This window comes from Python bivittatus, unplaced genomic scaffold (assembly GCF_059951505.1).
Source record: "Python bivittatus isolate LINGU-HERP-01145 unplaced genomic scaffold, Pbiv_v1 ctg000070_np1212, whole genome shotgun sequence".
NCBI classification, from domain to species: Eukaryota; Metazoa; Chordata; class Lepidosauria; order Squamata; family Pythonidae; genus Python; species Python bivittatus.
Window position 1 is genome coordinate 7,987,818 of NW_028277034.1, and position 15,759 is coordinate 8,003,576.

Sequence of the window (15,759 nt, forward strand, 5' to 3'; positions counted from 1 at the left end):
ATTATAAGTAAAACAAATAAAGCTAAAGTCACATAAGCAAAGGTAAAACTATGCAGCTGACCAAAAGCAGCACTAGAAAAAACATAAAACATCCCTGATGCTTCTGACTATACTTTACCTGCCAACTTTACCCCTACTAACTTCCAGTTTTCCCAGTGATTTAGGAAGAACTGAATTCCAGGCTAAGTCAATAAATCTGCTTCTATGGTTCTTGCTACTCTCAAGATCTGGAGCCAACACAGCATTGGGACAAAGAAAATTCTAGCTGCCCCTCCCAGCCTGAATTCCACCCTCCTATCTCTCACTGGAAGAGATCAGTGGTTTTTAAAATTAGAAAATACTTAAGGTTACCAGCCTGCCTGCAGGTCCCTCTTCAATAGGGCAGCTTCTCTGAGATTCTAATGGCCACAACACAACAAGGTTTCAGGTAAATGTATCATATATGCCAAAACCAAAATGTCAATATATACCAGTAATTTGAATGTACTAATGCAGCTGAAAATTGTGAGTAGATAGAAAAAAATGTCAAAGGCGAATGCTGTGGTTACTACAGCCACCTAAAATGAGCAAGTTTTTGAATTCCCTAAAATTATTCTTCAGGCTAGAAGTTAAAGACAAATGTTAATAAGGAGCTTGGAAGAGAATGAAAGACTTTTTTGCATTGTGAAAAAGCTCAAGACTTGGTAAGAAGGTGTAGAAGAAATATTGTACAGTTTTAATGAGATTAGTTAAACTTAGGTTTATATTTCTATACATGTGCATTTCAGAACCCTGGCAAAAACTTTCTTGAACAGAGCTACACTGAGAGGGTAATAACAAAGTTTCACCAAAAAATTAGCAGAATGCACTTAAAAATATGCATGGTGTCAGGCTGCATGTGACCTTCCCATCCTATTAATAACTGTTTTCAAATTGCTAGTATTTTTTCAGCTCCTACTTTAAAAGTTGAAGGATCTATTTCAAACACATTTGCAATATACACCCTCTATACCTCACAGGTATTTGATAGGAAATTCTTTAAAACAGGGATGCAAACTTATCTGAAAAGATGCATTATTTGTAACTACAACAATACAGTAACTTTTTTAAACAATATGAAACAGCAACCTGGGCAAGAAATTGAATCCTTTTCTGTAAAGTGTGACATTTTAAATTACTAGTTGCATATATCTGAAATAAAGAACAGGAAATCACCTCTAAAACAACAATTAGGTACTTATATGGAGAAAATGTTACTAAATGTTCAGTAATTATCATATCACATTGCTGTTGTTCCCAGAACTCTGGGAAAACATTCTGTAATTCCTTGCATGAAATTTGGGGTTGCTTTACTACCTGGAATTCTTATTTGTTCAAAGAAAGCAAGCCAGTCTAGAAGTAATGAGTAAAAGTATATCTGAATGCTAAAACTAAATTTAATTTTGTTAATTAACTGGGTCTACAACAAAAGAAGAATTATAGTTCACACAGAGAGATCATAAAACAATTTAAATACAATGTGTGACCTCACGAACTGAAGACAGAAATATATTTAGCACTAAAGGAATAAAATTAGCACTAAATGTAGCCTCTTTGTTAAGCACCATATATGGGTTTGAGGCATCTTTCTTTTTAAAAACTGCATTCTTATATAAATACCAGTACGTGAAAAATATGTCCAGGTGGATAATAATAAGAAAAGTACAAGAATAATGTAAGTTTTATTAAAAATACAGAAGTAATCAGGGAGAGGAGAAGGGAATGAACTTAAAAGTATAGTAAATTCTGCAATTATAGAAGAATCATGAGAGAACTAATTCCAGGAGCAGAACAATATAGGCTAACAGTTATTTGATTTAGTTTTTTTTTTTTTTAAATAAAAGAGCAAGTAGTTTAGAGCTCATAAAAATACATAGCTGAGAATCACACTGATATTACAGGTGAATGATACAGAACAATTATATATACAACTGTATATAACAGAAAATTAACAGTTAAGACCTGATCCACTACTACAGGGAAGCAGGGCACGTACCTACACACCCAGCCATTTTACATGAATGTGAGTAGAGATAGATTAGTATATATTTTACCAGGAAAGCAGGTTGTTAGGTGCTCCATTAGTGCTTCTTGTGTGACTTGTTTTCGTGCTGAGTTCATTGATGAGATGGCCAAGCAAAGGATTTCTCCAAGTGGAATAAATTGTGATTGACTGATGGGAGACATACTGATTGGCGATACATCACCTGTAGATAGAAAAGGAGATTTTGCTTAACCATCCTTAAATGATTGTAATGAGACAAATGTATGCTTCCATTATAATTTTACAGTAAAATCTAATAATAATTTGAAAAAGTTGAAAATGAAGACTGTATTTTTATAGAGATTAAAATAGCAAAACCTACTGAATTCCGAAGTTTGGCTTAATAACTGAATAGAGGAAAGGGGAAAGAAAGCGAGGAAATTAAGATGTATAATTACAAGGTACACTTGCAGTTATAAACCATTTTAAATCGAGTGTATATTAGACTGTAAATTCTGTATAATTAAATTAGTAAACTCTGTATAACAGATAGCTAAATACTGAACCATTTACTCATTGTATCAATGACATCAAAAATTCAGTGACACTACTGGAAAGTAGTACAACTAAAATCAGAGTGGTCTGACCTTGAATATGGGGTTTTCAAAAAGTAATGAATGAATACACAGTGAAAATGTCAGAACTGACAATGTTGTATCATTTGTTTCATTTTACCTTTTAGGCCATTCAGAGAAGCATTTGCTGGCTGCTGTCTATTTATCCAAATTTATACCTATATCTTGCTATGGCTATATATGTATAATACAGATCATTTTTAAACAACAATAAAATTACCATTTTAAGATTATCAGCAATGCTTACATGACATAGGCAATTTTAAGGGCCAAAGTACTATAGGAATATTGCTTCAAGACTGCATTTTGTTCTTCAGATTTAGAAACAACGTGCTAGAAAATTGATGGAAAACCACAATAGGAACGTGTCATTAATGTCACACTCTTTTTTTGGGCTTTTCAGAGATATCTGGGTAGCCATTTTAAGATAAATATTATACTGAACAGGTCTCTAGTCCAATTAATGAAGGCACTCTTATGTTCCTAAGGTAAGAACAGGGGGACTTTGGTAGAAAATTGTCAGATCATCTTTGTTCAAAGATGATTTAAAACCAAATACATTTTATTTGGAGGGTGGGGACAGGTACAAGGTACATATTCCAAGTCTCTGTAATGCTACATTGACTATAAGCAGAAAGAATCACATGGAGTGCAAGTGCCTTGCCTGATATAAGTAGACATAAACAAAAGTTCATTAAATGTTTGAGAAAGGTAAAAGGGGCTAAATTCAATGTCAACTGAATATTGAGTACCCATTAGTGATAAACAGAAATTTTACTTTTAAGATAAGTACCTCTTAGGCACACAGTGCTACATGGTCAGTTAGGGCCACAAATATTCACATATATATATACCATACATGCCCATCTACATTCACACAACATACTAAACTGCTGTATTGAGAAGATTATGGGAGAGGGAGAGCACTTCCTCCTATTTCACCAGCAACTCCTTGTAGGCTTCTGGTTCCCCACTGCTGCTAATAGCAGTGAACTAAGTAAGTAAGTTTGACCTTATATCCCATCCCCACCAGCATTTTTATTTTAGGACTGCTATTTTCTTGCTAGCATTAGTAGTGGGCAATGAGTGATCTGTTCCAACCTTTTAACAGAATGCTGATCAGATGGGAGGTGGGAAAATTGGGAAAAGCTCCCAGAGGATCCGTGGGCCATCTATCAAGCACCATATGTACTCTCACTTGCTGAAATGAATCTGCCAGTTTTAGTGGGCTGAAGAGCAACCAGAATGGTCACAAATAAGTTAACCTCAACAGAAGAGCACTTATTAAAATTCTTTTTAATACTGACTGGCAAAATACTAAGTAACATTACTGAATTAAAAATAATCAAACATATAGAAGAATTAGCCTTGCTGGGAAAAAAACGTTTTGCAAATAAGTCTTGTCTCACATTTTTGAAAGTACAAACATGCACATAGAAGCTAATCCAATTGACTACATATACTTAAATATTAAAAACAAATTGAACAAATTCACTGCCAGAGGATTAAGATAACAGATCTAATGGATTAGTAACTTTTCCCTCTCATTCATTCATTCATTCATTCATTCATTCATTCATTCATTCATTCACTCACTCACTCACTCACTCACTCACTCACTCACTCACTCATTCATTCATTCATTCCTGCAATTTATATGCTGCTCAATCCAAAAGGTTCTGAGTGGCTTATAAATTATAGGAAAGTAAAACAGAAGAAAAAATTTAAAAATAAAATAACCCAATCAACTTTCTAGCCATTGCTACACTGAGAAAAACACTCCTAGCAGCAAAAATAACCTTTTGTGGGGAGGGGAACCTGCCATACCATGGATTCCTAAAAGTTTTTTTGGAACATTTGGGTCTGGCAGCTTTTTTGAACACCATCAGGTTGATGTTAACCAGATCTCAGGTGGAGCACTATTCCAAAGAAGGGCACTGGTTATGACACATTAAAAAAGTAATAAATGTTTACATGTGCCTAATTGTTCCGCCTCTTAAAAGCCTATCATAATTCAGTTCTTCTGATACCTTAGATAATTACTACTTCTTGTATATCATGACAGTGCAATCCTCATTCATCTTCTCTGCTGCCAGAATTAATTTTGAAGGCACTCAACTGATGTCTATAAGCTACTAAATGACTCATTTAAAAGACAAGTACATTAGTAAAGCTCACAAAGAACCAGTGTCAGCTCATCTTCTCACAGAGATAATAAGTGGCCACATTTTATCCCAAATATCCTTTGGGACTTAGAAATTACAAGTACTTTGTAACAGTAGTTCAGCAAATACTTTGTGAGGTGCTCAAATGATGGAAAAGAGTTTTCAATTTCATTAATAATTGCAAAACCCATTTTTTAAAACCAGAACTGCACAACTTGCATTGGTTTCAAGCCACACTAGGTTTTGCATAGTGTATCAAAGTTTGCATTCCTAATTTGAGCAGAGTCAGGATACAGTATATGGCGGGCTGGGTTTTTAAGGGAAGAAACTGGTTTCACCTTAAACTGTCAGCAAATTAAAAAAAATAAAAAGGTGAAATGTTATGACCCCCTCAATTCAGGAAAATACACCCCCTCCCCCCAAAAAGGCTGGTTGGCTACATGTTTTGCATCCTGGCTTTAAAACATTAAAAAGTATATTTGCCATCGTATATTTGCTGTAGCCTTTCAAAGGAAATGCAACCACAAAAATTAGAACCCTTTTAATTAATAAAAGATGTTATTTCTTCTGAGTGCTACTGCTCATGGCTGATATGGGCAAAATCAAACATAAACTCCCATTAAATTACTATATTCAGCTTGTCAATATTTATGTTACAAATGAAATGGAAAATCATGGGCCACAAGATAAAATGCTTTTATAGCTCGACTGTGCATTTTATTCAAATGTTTCCAACAAAGGTCTTATAACCACTGCTATTAAGTGAAAGGAACAGCAGTCAACTCAGTACAAACAAAACAGAAATTCCTGCTCCCTGTTACCTTCTCATTTTCAGTACCCAGCATGAAAACATCTACATAAAGTAGTTGTATAAGTGAACAAGATGTTGCTTGTAGATTCTACAGAACTGTAAAACAGAACTGAATTTCATTAATTTACAAAGCTATTATACAGCTCTCAACTGACATAAATTACGATCCCATTTTACAGATGCAAAAATAAAATACAAAGTACAGCGAAGCTTTTAGCAAGCACAGATAAATATGATCTCCATCTAGCCCATTCATAGAATCATCTGCTCTATATATTATGATCATATGAAATCCTTAATATATCTAAAATATACAACTCTTTAAACATTGTGATATAGAAGAAAAGAGAGGGAAAGCATGCAAAGTATGACTTCTGCAATTATTTCTAATCTGTTTTCCAGCAGTTGCCACAGGAGGCACCTCTATTTTTTTTTAATAATGAAAGAACATGTTGCATTTGTAAATTTCTGCTCTCCCCTTGTGTTACATCTGTGGGTGAGGGTATTTGTGCACCGAGAAGCAAAGAATAAGCTGCATATACTCTGCTCTGGGTCACATGATCAGGAGGAAGAAGGGATGGGGAACCACCACTCAACTGCATATCCATAGAGATACATGGGGGATCCCCCCACCCAGCAATCTCAAGCCAAATCCAACATTTAGAACTTAGCCTTTTTTTCCCAGCTTCTCCCACCATACCAAATTTGGGTCTGTTCTGTTCAGTTCATGGAGAGTTAACCTGCCAATGGACAGGAAGTCATGCAGAGCCCTCTTATGTAATTTCTTTCCAATATTCCTTGGAGTTGGAAAGAAAAAGGAACCTCTAAAGGACTATCATATCAATACATACATATCGATATAACTGCATTTAGATTACAATATGAAGCTGTATCTCACCTGTAAGGAACTCTTTTCCCCCCAATAAATTTACATGTATACTAGAATGATTTCATGCAAATAACTTGAGAAGAAGTGTCAAGGTGGATAGTTCATTCTGCAGTATCGAATATTCTGCTGCTTTCTTTGCAGGCATGTTGATATAAACTCATTTTTTTCTCCATAGCCTGGAGACACAAAGGAGATTACCTGTACAATCGGAGTGTACTTAAGACATGCTCAGGATGTGGTTGGTGTTTATCCTCAGATGGTAGGCTTCTGAGGCATAAGGACAAAACTTTAGAGTCTTTTTAAAAAATAAAATATGATGCATATTTAATTGTTTTCAAACATTTTTTCCCAAAACTCTGCACATACATCAACAAAATACAAGGTTTCTGCATGCAATTATAAATTAAATTTGAACCAGAAAGATGTTGGAAGGGGTAATTTAAGTAAGCTGATCTTTCACCAACCTTATTTTATACAGGGATTTCTGTGAGAAATCCAAACCAACATTAACTCCAGCTCCAAAATGCAATCTGAACATTTAGACATAATTGGAAGGCACTCACAAGCCACACTTTCTTAGTCACAGGCCGCTAACCTACAATATGGCAATAATGGGAATAGTGGCGTTGAATATAATCATATTTTTCATACAAAGAAAGACCTGAACTGGGGGAAAAAAAGAAGTGCTACTTTTGCTGTTACCTCAGCAAATTTTGCTATGATTTGATTTGAGGACCTAGAAACTGAACAATTTATTTTCCTTGATAATATTTTCTAATTGAATCACCTGAGCTATTATATATTACTATCCATAATTTATCAGCATCTTTTTTGGCCTGGTTCTCTGCAAAGTGAAGTCATACTAGCTAGCTAATCTCTACTTTCACTACAAAACTCAGAATATTTTATAGACTGAAATGAGTATTTGCTCTGGGAGAAATGCTATATTAATGGGTTTCAGAGTGACAACTGTTAATTTATTTGCCTCTACAACTCAGCTTTCGGGAAACTTGTCTAGCTGAACTATGAAGAGAAACCAAACAGTTTAAGTGGCTAAAATGATAGTTGGACTTACTGTGAAGAACCTTGCTGTCTCCAAAAGATGGAACTGACAAGAAAGGGAAGCTGGGTTTAGAACTTCTTCCTGTCCTTTCCCTTCAACTGCAGGTACTGACTTTAACATATTGTGATTCAACTTCTTTACTGAATAATTCACTATATCAAAAAAAAAATTGCCACCAACAAGCACATATGGCAAATGTAAGAATAATGTACAACAGTTAACAGAATAAAGTATTTAATAATTGCAGTATTGGTCATTTGATTACTTCTGATCTATCATCCTTCAACAGGCAATAAATCCGTAAGGTCCATCTTTCAATGGCTAGAAAGATACTTCAGATTAAATCCAACTATTATTATTTTCTCAATCATTAAGGATGGATCTGACAGGAAATATACTATAACGTGTTCTCAAAGAGGATCAGTAGAAGTTAAAGCATCCTGTGTAACACTTTGCAACCAAAGTTCACATCAGAAGAGGCAAACGTGTCTATTTTACAATGTTCAACAGGACATGAACGGTTCCTTCTTGGGCCACCATTCTACTATGGAACCTGCTGTTAGAATTGTGATACAGGCACTCCACATCTGAATGACTGTGATGCCAGGGAGAATGGAGGGGGTTTTTTGGTTGTTGAGCAAGAATGCATTCCCTGATCTGCCTTGCTTATGGTGAATTGTCTTTCCTAGTTTTCTGTTTGTATGAGACAAACAAGTTATTGGCACTAGGTTACATTTGAAATATAGACATAGGGCACATTCAGCTTGTGCCAGGTTCATTCTCTAGGGTGGGAAGGATTTGGGCATAAACTGGAAAACAAATTATCTTGTGTTTGACAGATCTGATCTTTGCTTTTATGAAATATACATAGATCCTCTCTTACAGAGAGAGCTTCTAGGTCCCCAAGCCTCAACTAGCTTTCTGATTGGATTTCCCATACCAGATTGGCTGGAATTAATTACCAATGCAATGATTGGGCAATCTTGCTTGGAACTATTATGTGCAGGTGTGATCTGTTGGCGATCTACTCCTGGAATGGGAAGAGGAGCCACTGAATAAACTGGAGTTGAAGTGGTCTCATGGTACAGAATCCCAAACATCATACCAAGTAACTTTGTCAGCCTCATAATGCTTGACCTCCTAGATGCTAGGCTCTCCTCCACCACTCTTTGATGCTTGAAAGTGTGCTCTAGAAATAGGAAAAGTTTCCTTTCCTCCATATTTCCCAGGTGTCTCCCAGAATCTGTTTTAAGGGCATTAGCCTGTTTTTGGTGAAGTTCATGATGAAAACATGCTCCTGGGTGCATTAAAGCATCAAGTTAAGGCTGCTCACTATTTTTTCTAGAGGGTATTCTGATAAGCAGATTACCCAGCTAACATAAATGTGTCATCATTTTAGTAAATACTCTGGGTTCTGGTGCCAGCTTGAAAGAGAATGCTTTGATTGAAGTTGGTTGTTCTAATACGCAAATCTGAAAAATGTCTGATGGGATGTTTAAGTAGGCCTCCAAAAGATACATCAGGGCTAGAAAACTGTTTGGGATGATGGCTTTGGCTGTTGATTTTAATGTCTCTATCCTGAAGGTTTGGTGCCTGATGTGCTTGTTTAGCAGTCTAAGATAGGCCTTCATGTCCCATTTTTCTTAGGCAACATAAAGTGAATGGATGGCTCTTATACAGCATTCAGAGCAGCTTTTCTCTGTCTCTCTTTTTTTGGAGACAGGTGAGGAAGGGAACCTATTTCTTGATTTTTCTTGGGAATTACAGAAAATACCCCCACTGAAACATCTCCAACATCAACCTGAACGGTGGGACATTTTCCTTGTGTCTTGCCTTCTCTGCCTTGCTAGCTGGAACTGTATCTCTGTTGGCAAGCCTGGGAACTTCAACAAGCAAGAATTTCTTTTTACCCTGCTTTCAACTGACTCACCAAATTGCTAATTTCTTAAGAAAGGCTTAGCTGTGATGTTGGCTCTGATTTGAGAGTCTCCCAGTGCTTGAGACACAGGTCCCATTATGCCATCAAACCAGAAGCTATGAATCTGATTGTAAATTGTCAGCAGTCTACAGACATGTCTGCCATGTGGTCTGCTGTTCCAGATAATTTGTTGATGCTGGCTAGTTTGAGACTTCTGGGAAAAACTTACACATTTGTATCATCAAAGCTTGGGAAATGATGGAGGAGAACGCAGCACCTTCTCTCCTTTGTCTTTGGGAGCCACTGCTCCCCAATTCTGGTCCATGCAGCTGGCCAATATTTTCCACCTGGTCTGTTAATCCCTGTGACAGTTTTTGATGTGCCAATTTGCTGAGCTGGTGGTTGCTGGAGTCACCTTGCTCAGTCACATGCAGCTTGGCTGCCAGTGTTGACTGCTTGTGGGTTTCTTTCTCTCAAGCCCTAAGGAGGAGCTGAGAGGAAAGCTACTGCTTCTTTCTAGAAGAAGAGCAGAGTAAAGGGAAGGACTTCTTCCTCAGGACAGGAAGAGGTCTTAAGGCCTGCCATCTGGCTAAGAGGTGAAGTTAACCTTTTCCTGACAGCTCCCTCGCTCTAGTGATCAATAACAGCTGATTATAAGCATTATCCTCACCAACTAGATGTAACTCCAAAGGGAAAAAAATAAAAAGAAAATAAAAAACAATTTTCTGACTTTACTCATGATCTGGGGGCTGAACTTTTGCTGCCTGTCTTTATTTCTTCTGCCATAAATAAGAATGGTTTCACTTACCAGCCTTCACTAAACTGTATCTATCATCATTCTCTTTTCCTACCGATCACTTGAGCAGCACCAAATTCAGTATATCAAACTTGCTCTTGAAGACTGTTCTTTAAGGAGGATTCAAACAGGGGAACATGTCTTTGCAGGCTTGCTTCTCATCATCCCATTCATCCAATTAGGCATGCACCAAGGAGAAGTCTTGAGACCATGCCAGTATGTTGGCAGAAAACATCAAACACTTCCAGAGACAGAAACTGCTGCTTCTCTTGCCCTTGATAGTGAGCAAGAGGCCACTTGGGGAGGTTATTCTGAATCTGAGGTTTCTATTTGCTTGGCTTGAGGCTGCTAAATACTGCAACTCTCAGAAGGCAAGAACAAGACTGAATCTACAGGAGGTGAGACTGAAGTCACAAAAATATATTTTATATTCTGTTTGGGGGGTGGGAGGAATGGTGGAGTAGAATGGTTAGCAGTTTACAAGAAACAGAATTTAAGTACCAAAAAGGGTAAACTAACAAGCAATAACAATAATCAGTGACATGAAACACCTCACAGAAGTGAAATTTTCTCAAGAATGATCAGATCATGGTTTGATTTTCATGAACACCCAAGGAAGTTTGATGTTATTATTTTTCATAGGGCTTGTCCCTCTTTAAATATAACAACTGTGCTAACAGATTGTGTCTTAAAAGGCCAGTTTATTTCTTCCTATTCAGGCTTTGTAATGATAAGAGAAAATCACAAAATAAAACACTTTTCACAAAAAGATGAATCTGACAAAATGCCCCTCTCAAGAAATAAGGAACTACTATGAAGATATATAAATACACACACAGATATAAACGATTGCCCTTACAGTTCAGCCACATCTTACCCACCCACATATAGCCCTTTAAAGATTATAAGCAATTCTCTGCAGATTTACTCAGGAGTAAGTCCAGATGAATACAGTGGAATTTGCTTAATGATAAACAGAGTTATGCTTTAAGACTCATTTAAAAGAAAAGAATAAATCTGTCACAAAATTGCAAATTGCTGCATTAATGAACCACCAGAGGGAGCACTCTTTGTAGAAACAGACAGCTGTTGCTCTTAGGAAGTATTTAATTTTGTGCTGACTTGCAAAATATTCTCCCAAACTTTGGAGATGGGCAGGGACCATAAATAAAGAAGGTATCTCCCTGTCTTCTTGTGCTTTTCCAAAAGTGTTCTAATCTTTAACAATGAATTTAGGCCTAGACTAGTCCAAGTATAGTTTTCAAAAGAAAGCTGAGAAAAGTGCTACAATACACATAATAAACAACTCAGAATCCCTACATATAACAGATTCAGTTAAACTATAAAAATCTGTCCTCAAAACATATACTTTAAAGCTTTATTTGTAGCATGCAATTTCTAAAAATGTTCTTTAAAGTTCACTCCATTTCTTAAAGCAAACTGCTGGTAGGATAAACTTATAGAAAACAAAATATGTACTTAAAATCATTGCTGAATATGCAGCGCTATTCTTGGCAAGAATAAGAATCTTTTTCATGTTCCTGTGTTTAACACAGGTCAGGGACAGGCAATCTATGGACCACATACAATCCCCCAAAATTTGGGTGTGTGTGTTTGTGTGATCCACAGAGCTTCCCACTGCAACAAATTAAGAGTGGTATCTTTTTACTGAAAGAAAGGAAAAGCTGGTCATTTTCTTTGTCTGCAGGAGAGAGTTTTTAAAGGTTTAATTCATGGATGGACTAAGCCCAGAATGTCACAGGCTTTTCTTTTTTGTTTGGAGTAGGGGGTTGCTTTTCAATATAGGCAGTCCTTGGGTTACAACGGCAACTGGGACCAGACTTTCCATCGCTAAATGATACAGTTGTAAAGCACCTCATGTGACTGCATTGCTTAGCAACAGCAATCCCGGCAGTCCTGGTTCACTGTACCCAGTACCACATGGGTTAAGCAAGGACCTCATATGACCACAACATGGGAAGAGGTGGGAGTCCCAGGAAAGCAGGCCGCCTGGAGAGAGCTATGGGCTGGTGGGCGAGTGCTACAGGCAGGCATTATGGAGTGCGAGCGGGCAGGTGCCACAGGCAGGCAGGTGTCACGGGCGGACGCTATGGAGCGAGAGTGGGCAAGTGAAAAAATGGCTGGAGGGATTTGTGACCTCCTGCTGGTTTCCCCACTGACTTTGTTTGTGGGAAGTCAGCAGGAAAGGTTGCAAATGGTGATCAGGTGACACTGCGACTGTCATAAGTGTGAGCTGGTTGCCAAGCACTCGAATTGCGATCATTGAACGGTTGCTGAATGAGTGGTCATAACCCAAAGACTACTTGTAAAAGCAATTTCCTAGATCTTAGGGCAGGGTGTACTCAAAAAATAAACTGATGTTATGCTTCAGATACCTAGAAAATTGAGAAATAAAAACTTTTTAAAAAATGCAACAGAAACCTGGCTCTCAACTGCATAAGTGATGTTATTAAATCATTGCCCAGCCCTCTTCACCCAAAATTTGCCCTGATAGATATAAATAATGAAAAGAAGAGAATTTGCCTGTGTCATAGAAAAGCATGATTTTTAATATTATCCAATTTATTTCCACATGTTTCTACCCAAATCTTAAAGACTTCAGAGGCCCTAAACTGGGCACACTCTATACACAGGTATGATATATTCTATGTCTGCCTTCTAAGTGATGGCTCCCAGCTTTGGAATGGTCTCCTCAATGAGGCATGTCTAGTTCATGTCTTTGGGATTTTTCTGGGGCTAAGCAAATAAATGTTTGTTCTTACAGTAATTTATTTTATTTATTTATGTAAACTATGTTAATAACTTTTATATTGGAATGAGACCTTTTTCTCATTTTATTTCTGCTGTATTCATTCTGTTTTGTTTTTTAATATGCTGCATGCTTTTGCCATCTTTTTTACTTTAAATCTTTAAAATAGCAATTTTTGCTACAGGATTTCCTATAAGAAAGCTTTGATTTGAAAGGTTAGGGTGAAATAAACTGGGAATTTGGAAACATTAAACCAAATTAGCAAACAGCTTGTTATTCTGAAACTTTATATATTACATTTGAAATAATTTTTTTTATCAATCATCTGTATAACAAAAGGTTAGATCCAGCACAGCTTCTTCTTTTGATATAACAGGAGAAACCTACTAGTTAACCTGGGAAGAAACTATTTTTATTAGCTTCCCTACTGGACTCTATGACTTTTGAAAATCTGTTTTAGACACAAAAATAATACGGGATGTGGTGGTGGGAATGGCAGTATGGGTAACAGAATCACTCAAAAATCTTGTCTCCCATTTATTCTACTGGTAAAGAGCATTCTGAGTGGAATTGTAGATGTAGTTTAGCGATTATACAGGTAGTTTAGCAACCATTCGCAGTTACAACAGTAATGAAAAAGTAACTTTGCGACCAATCCTTGCATTTACAACCTTTGCAAGTCTGTAAAGCAAAGGAAAGCTGAAGCAAGATCATAAGAACAGTCGTGGTTTCACTCAGCGACCTCTTCACTTAACAACCAAATTGCCGGTCCCAATTGTGGTCACTAAATGTAATGGTATGTGGGAATGACCTTGGGAGACAGGGCAACAAAATGTAGCCAAGGGAACGGTCAGATAAAAGGCAGCTTAGCCTGCAGCAGAAGAGAGCCTCCCTAGTTCTTGGGCTGTAAAGGGGGCCGGGGGGAGAAAACTATTTTCAGACTTGCAAGGTTATGTTAATATAACCTTACAATAAAGTAGAATTAGCTGATCTAGTCATGTTTCCTGTCTGGTCTACCTCACAAAGCTGACACTAAACGAGGACTACCTGTATTCAGAACAGGATACAACTGGTGGAAATAGCAAACTTTTGCTCCAAATTATAAACATTAAATGAAACAATATTTCTAGTTGTAATTTATTTCTAGAGAAACTTCATAACTTTTCTTGATAAATGTATATACTCCATAATTGGATGTTAACTCCCATTACAACATAAAGAGAAGCCAATTATTTATAGGCATACCAATTGTGATTTCTAGCCATGAATTTGAATGCAGTGTGTTAGCAAGATAAATGAACCTCTGGCCAATACATAAAAGGATTATGATAAAACATAGCACAACTAATTTTTTGAAGAGCATTCTGCATAGCCCACCAACAAAGAACAGCCTATATCTCCTCTTTCTGAAAATTGTTAAAACAAGACATGCTTTATTAAATAAACCACTGGTTGCTGCCTCTACTCCAACCATATGGTAGAAGTAATGCCTCCCACCAGGCACAGGCAATTGCTTTCCACCACTCCCACTCCCCCCATATAAATGCAGGAGCGGTTGTGTGGAGGGAAATTTCAGGACAATCCTGGAGATTATGCAACAGTGCTTTTTGCACTGCTCATTTGTTCTCCATGCAATTTCCAAGAATGTGCTCCATTCTCCAATGACTCTTTCTCTGGGTAAGGAAGAGGCTCATCTTTTTTTTCCTCAGGATTTGGTGACCTTCAAAGATAGAGGAGGTGCCAGATCTCTCAGTGGCTGATGTTGTAGTAAGTTCACCTAGTAATTCTCTCCACTTACCAGTGTGATACAAAGGGAGCAATTTTGCCAAATGATAATGAAGACAAACCAGATCAGGGGCTCTGGGAAAAGTATAGAGCAGCGGTCAACACATTATCTCCCCCTCAACTACACTGGCAGGTGAAAAGAACTCTCCACCATTCACCAAAGAGCTAAAACAAACAAACAAACAAAAAAATCCAGGTCTTAGGTTACAACTCCTTTTGCCTATAAGATACAACCCAGAAAGACTGAAGCATATAGGTAGTCCTCAACTTACAACCATTTGTTTAGCAACCATTCATAATTATGATGGCACTGGAAAGTTAATTACGACCATCACAGAGTCCCCACATTCACACGATCAAAATTTGGGTGCTTGGCAGCTGGCATGTACTTATGACAGTTGCAATGTCCTGGGGTCATGCGATCACCATTTGTGACCTTCCCAGCCAGCTTCCAACAAGCAAAATCAGTGGGGGACAGCATGATTCACTTAATGACTATGTGATTTGCTTAACGACCATGGTGATTCACTTAACTGCCACAAAAAAGTCACAAAATTGAGTGCAGTCACTTGATGCCTCACTTAATGACTGCACCGCTTAACAACGAATTTTCCGGTCCCTATTGTGGTTGTAAGTTGAGGGCTACCTATATTCAATTAACAACACAAAGGGGATCTTGAGATTGAGCTGGCTAGTTAACAGTTGGTGGGGGTCAATGCATACAGCCCCAGGCAAAGCTACAGGCAAAAAGCTTGAAATCAGACTAATCCATTACCATAACAAAGGACAGATACGTACTGTCTTTCCCACCTAAAAGAGAGAAACTTCAAACCTGTTGCACCACACTGATGGGAGAAAAAGGCACAAGAATATGTCTCCTGATTAGATCATAAACAGGGCTTGTGTTTGATACACAGTAGTCACC

The 15,759-nt window shown here is 37.4% G+C and overlaps 1 protein-coding gene across 2 annotated transcripts in view; it reads right to left on the minus strand.

Annotated features, from left to right (window-relative positions):
• The window catches only part of STOX2 (storkhead box 2), a 147,382-nt gene that overhangs the window by 21,960 nt on the left and 109,663 nt on the right, over positions 1-15,759 (minus strand). For both annotated transcript variants that reach the window (XM_088131846.1, XM_007422707.4), the window contains exon 2: positions 2,073-2,225. In XM_088131846.1, the coding sequence (XP_087987972.1) occupies positions 2,073-2,225 (153 nt within the window). The remainder of the gene's footprint in view (positions 1-2,072; positions 2,226-15,759) is intronic.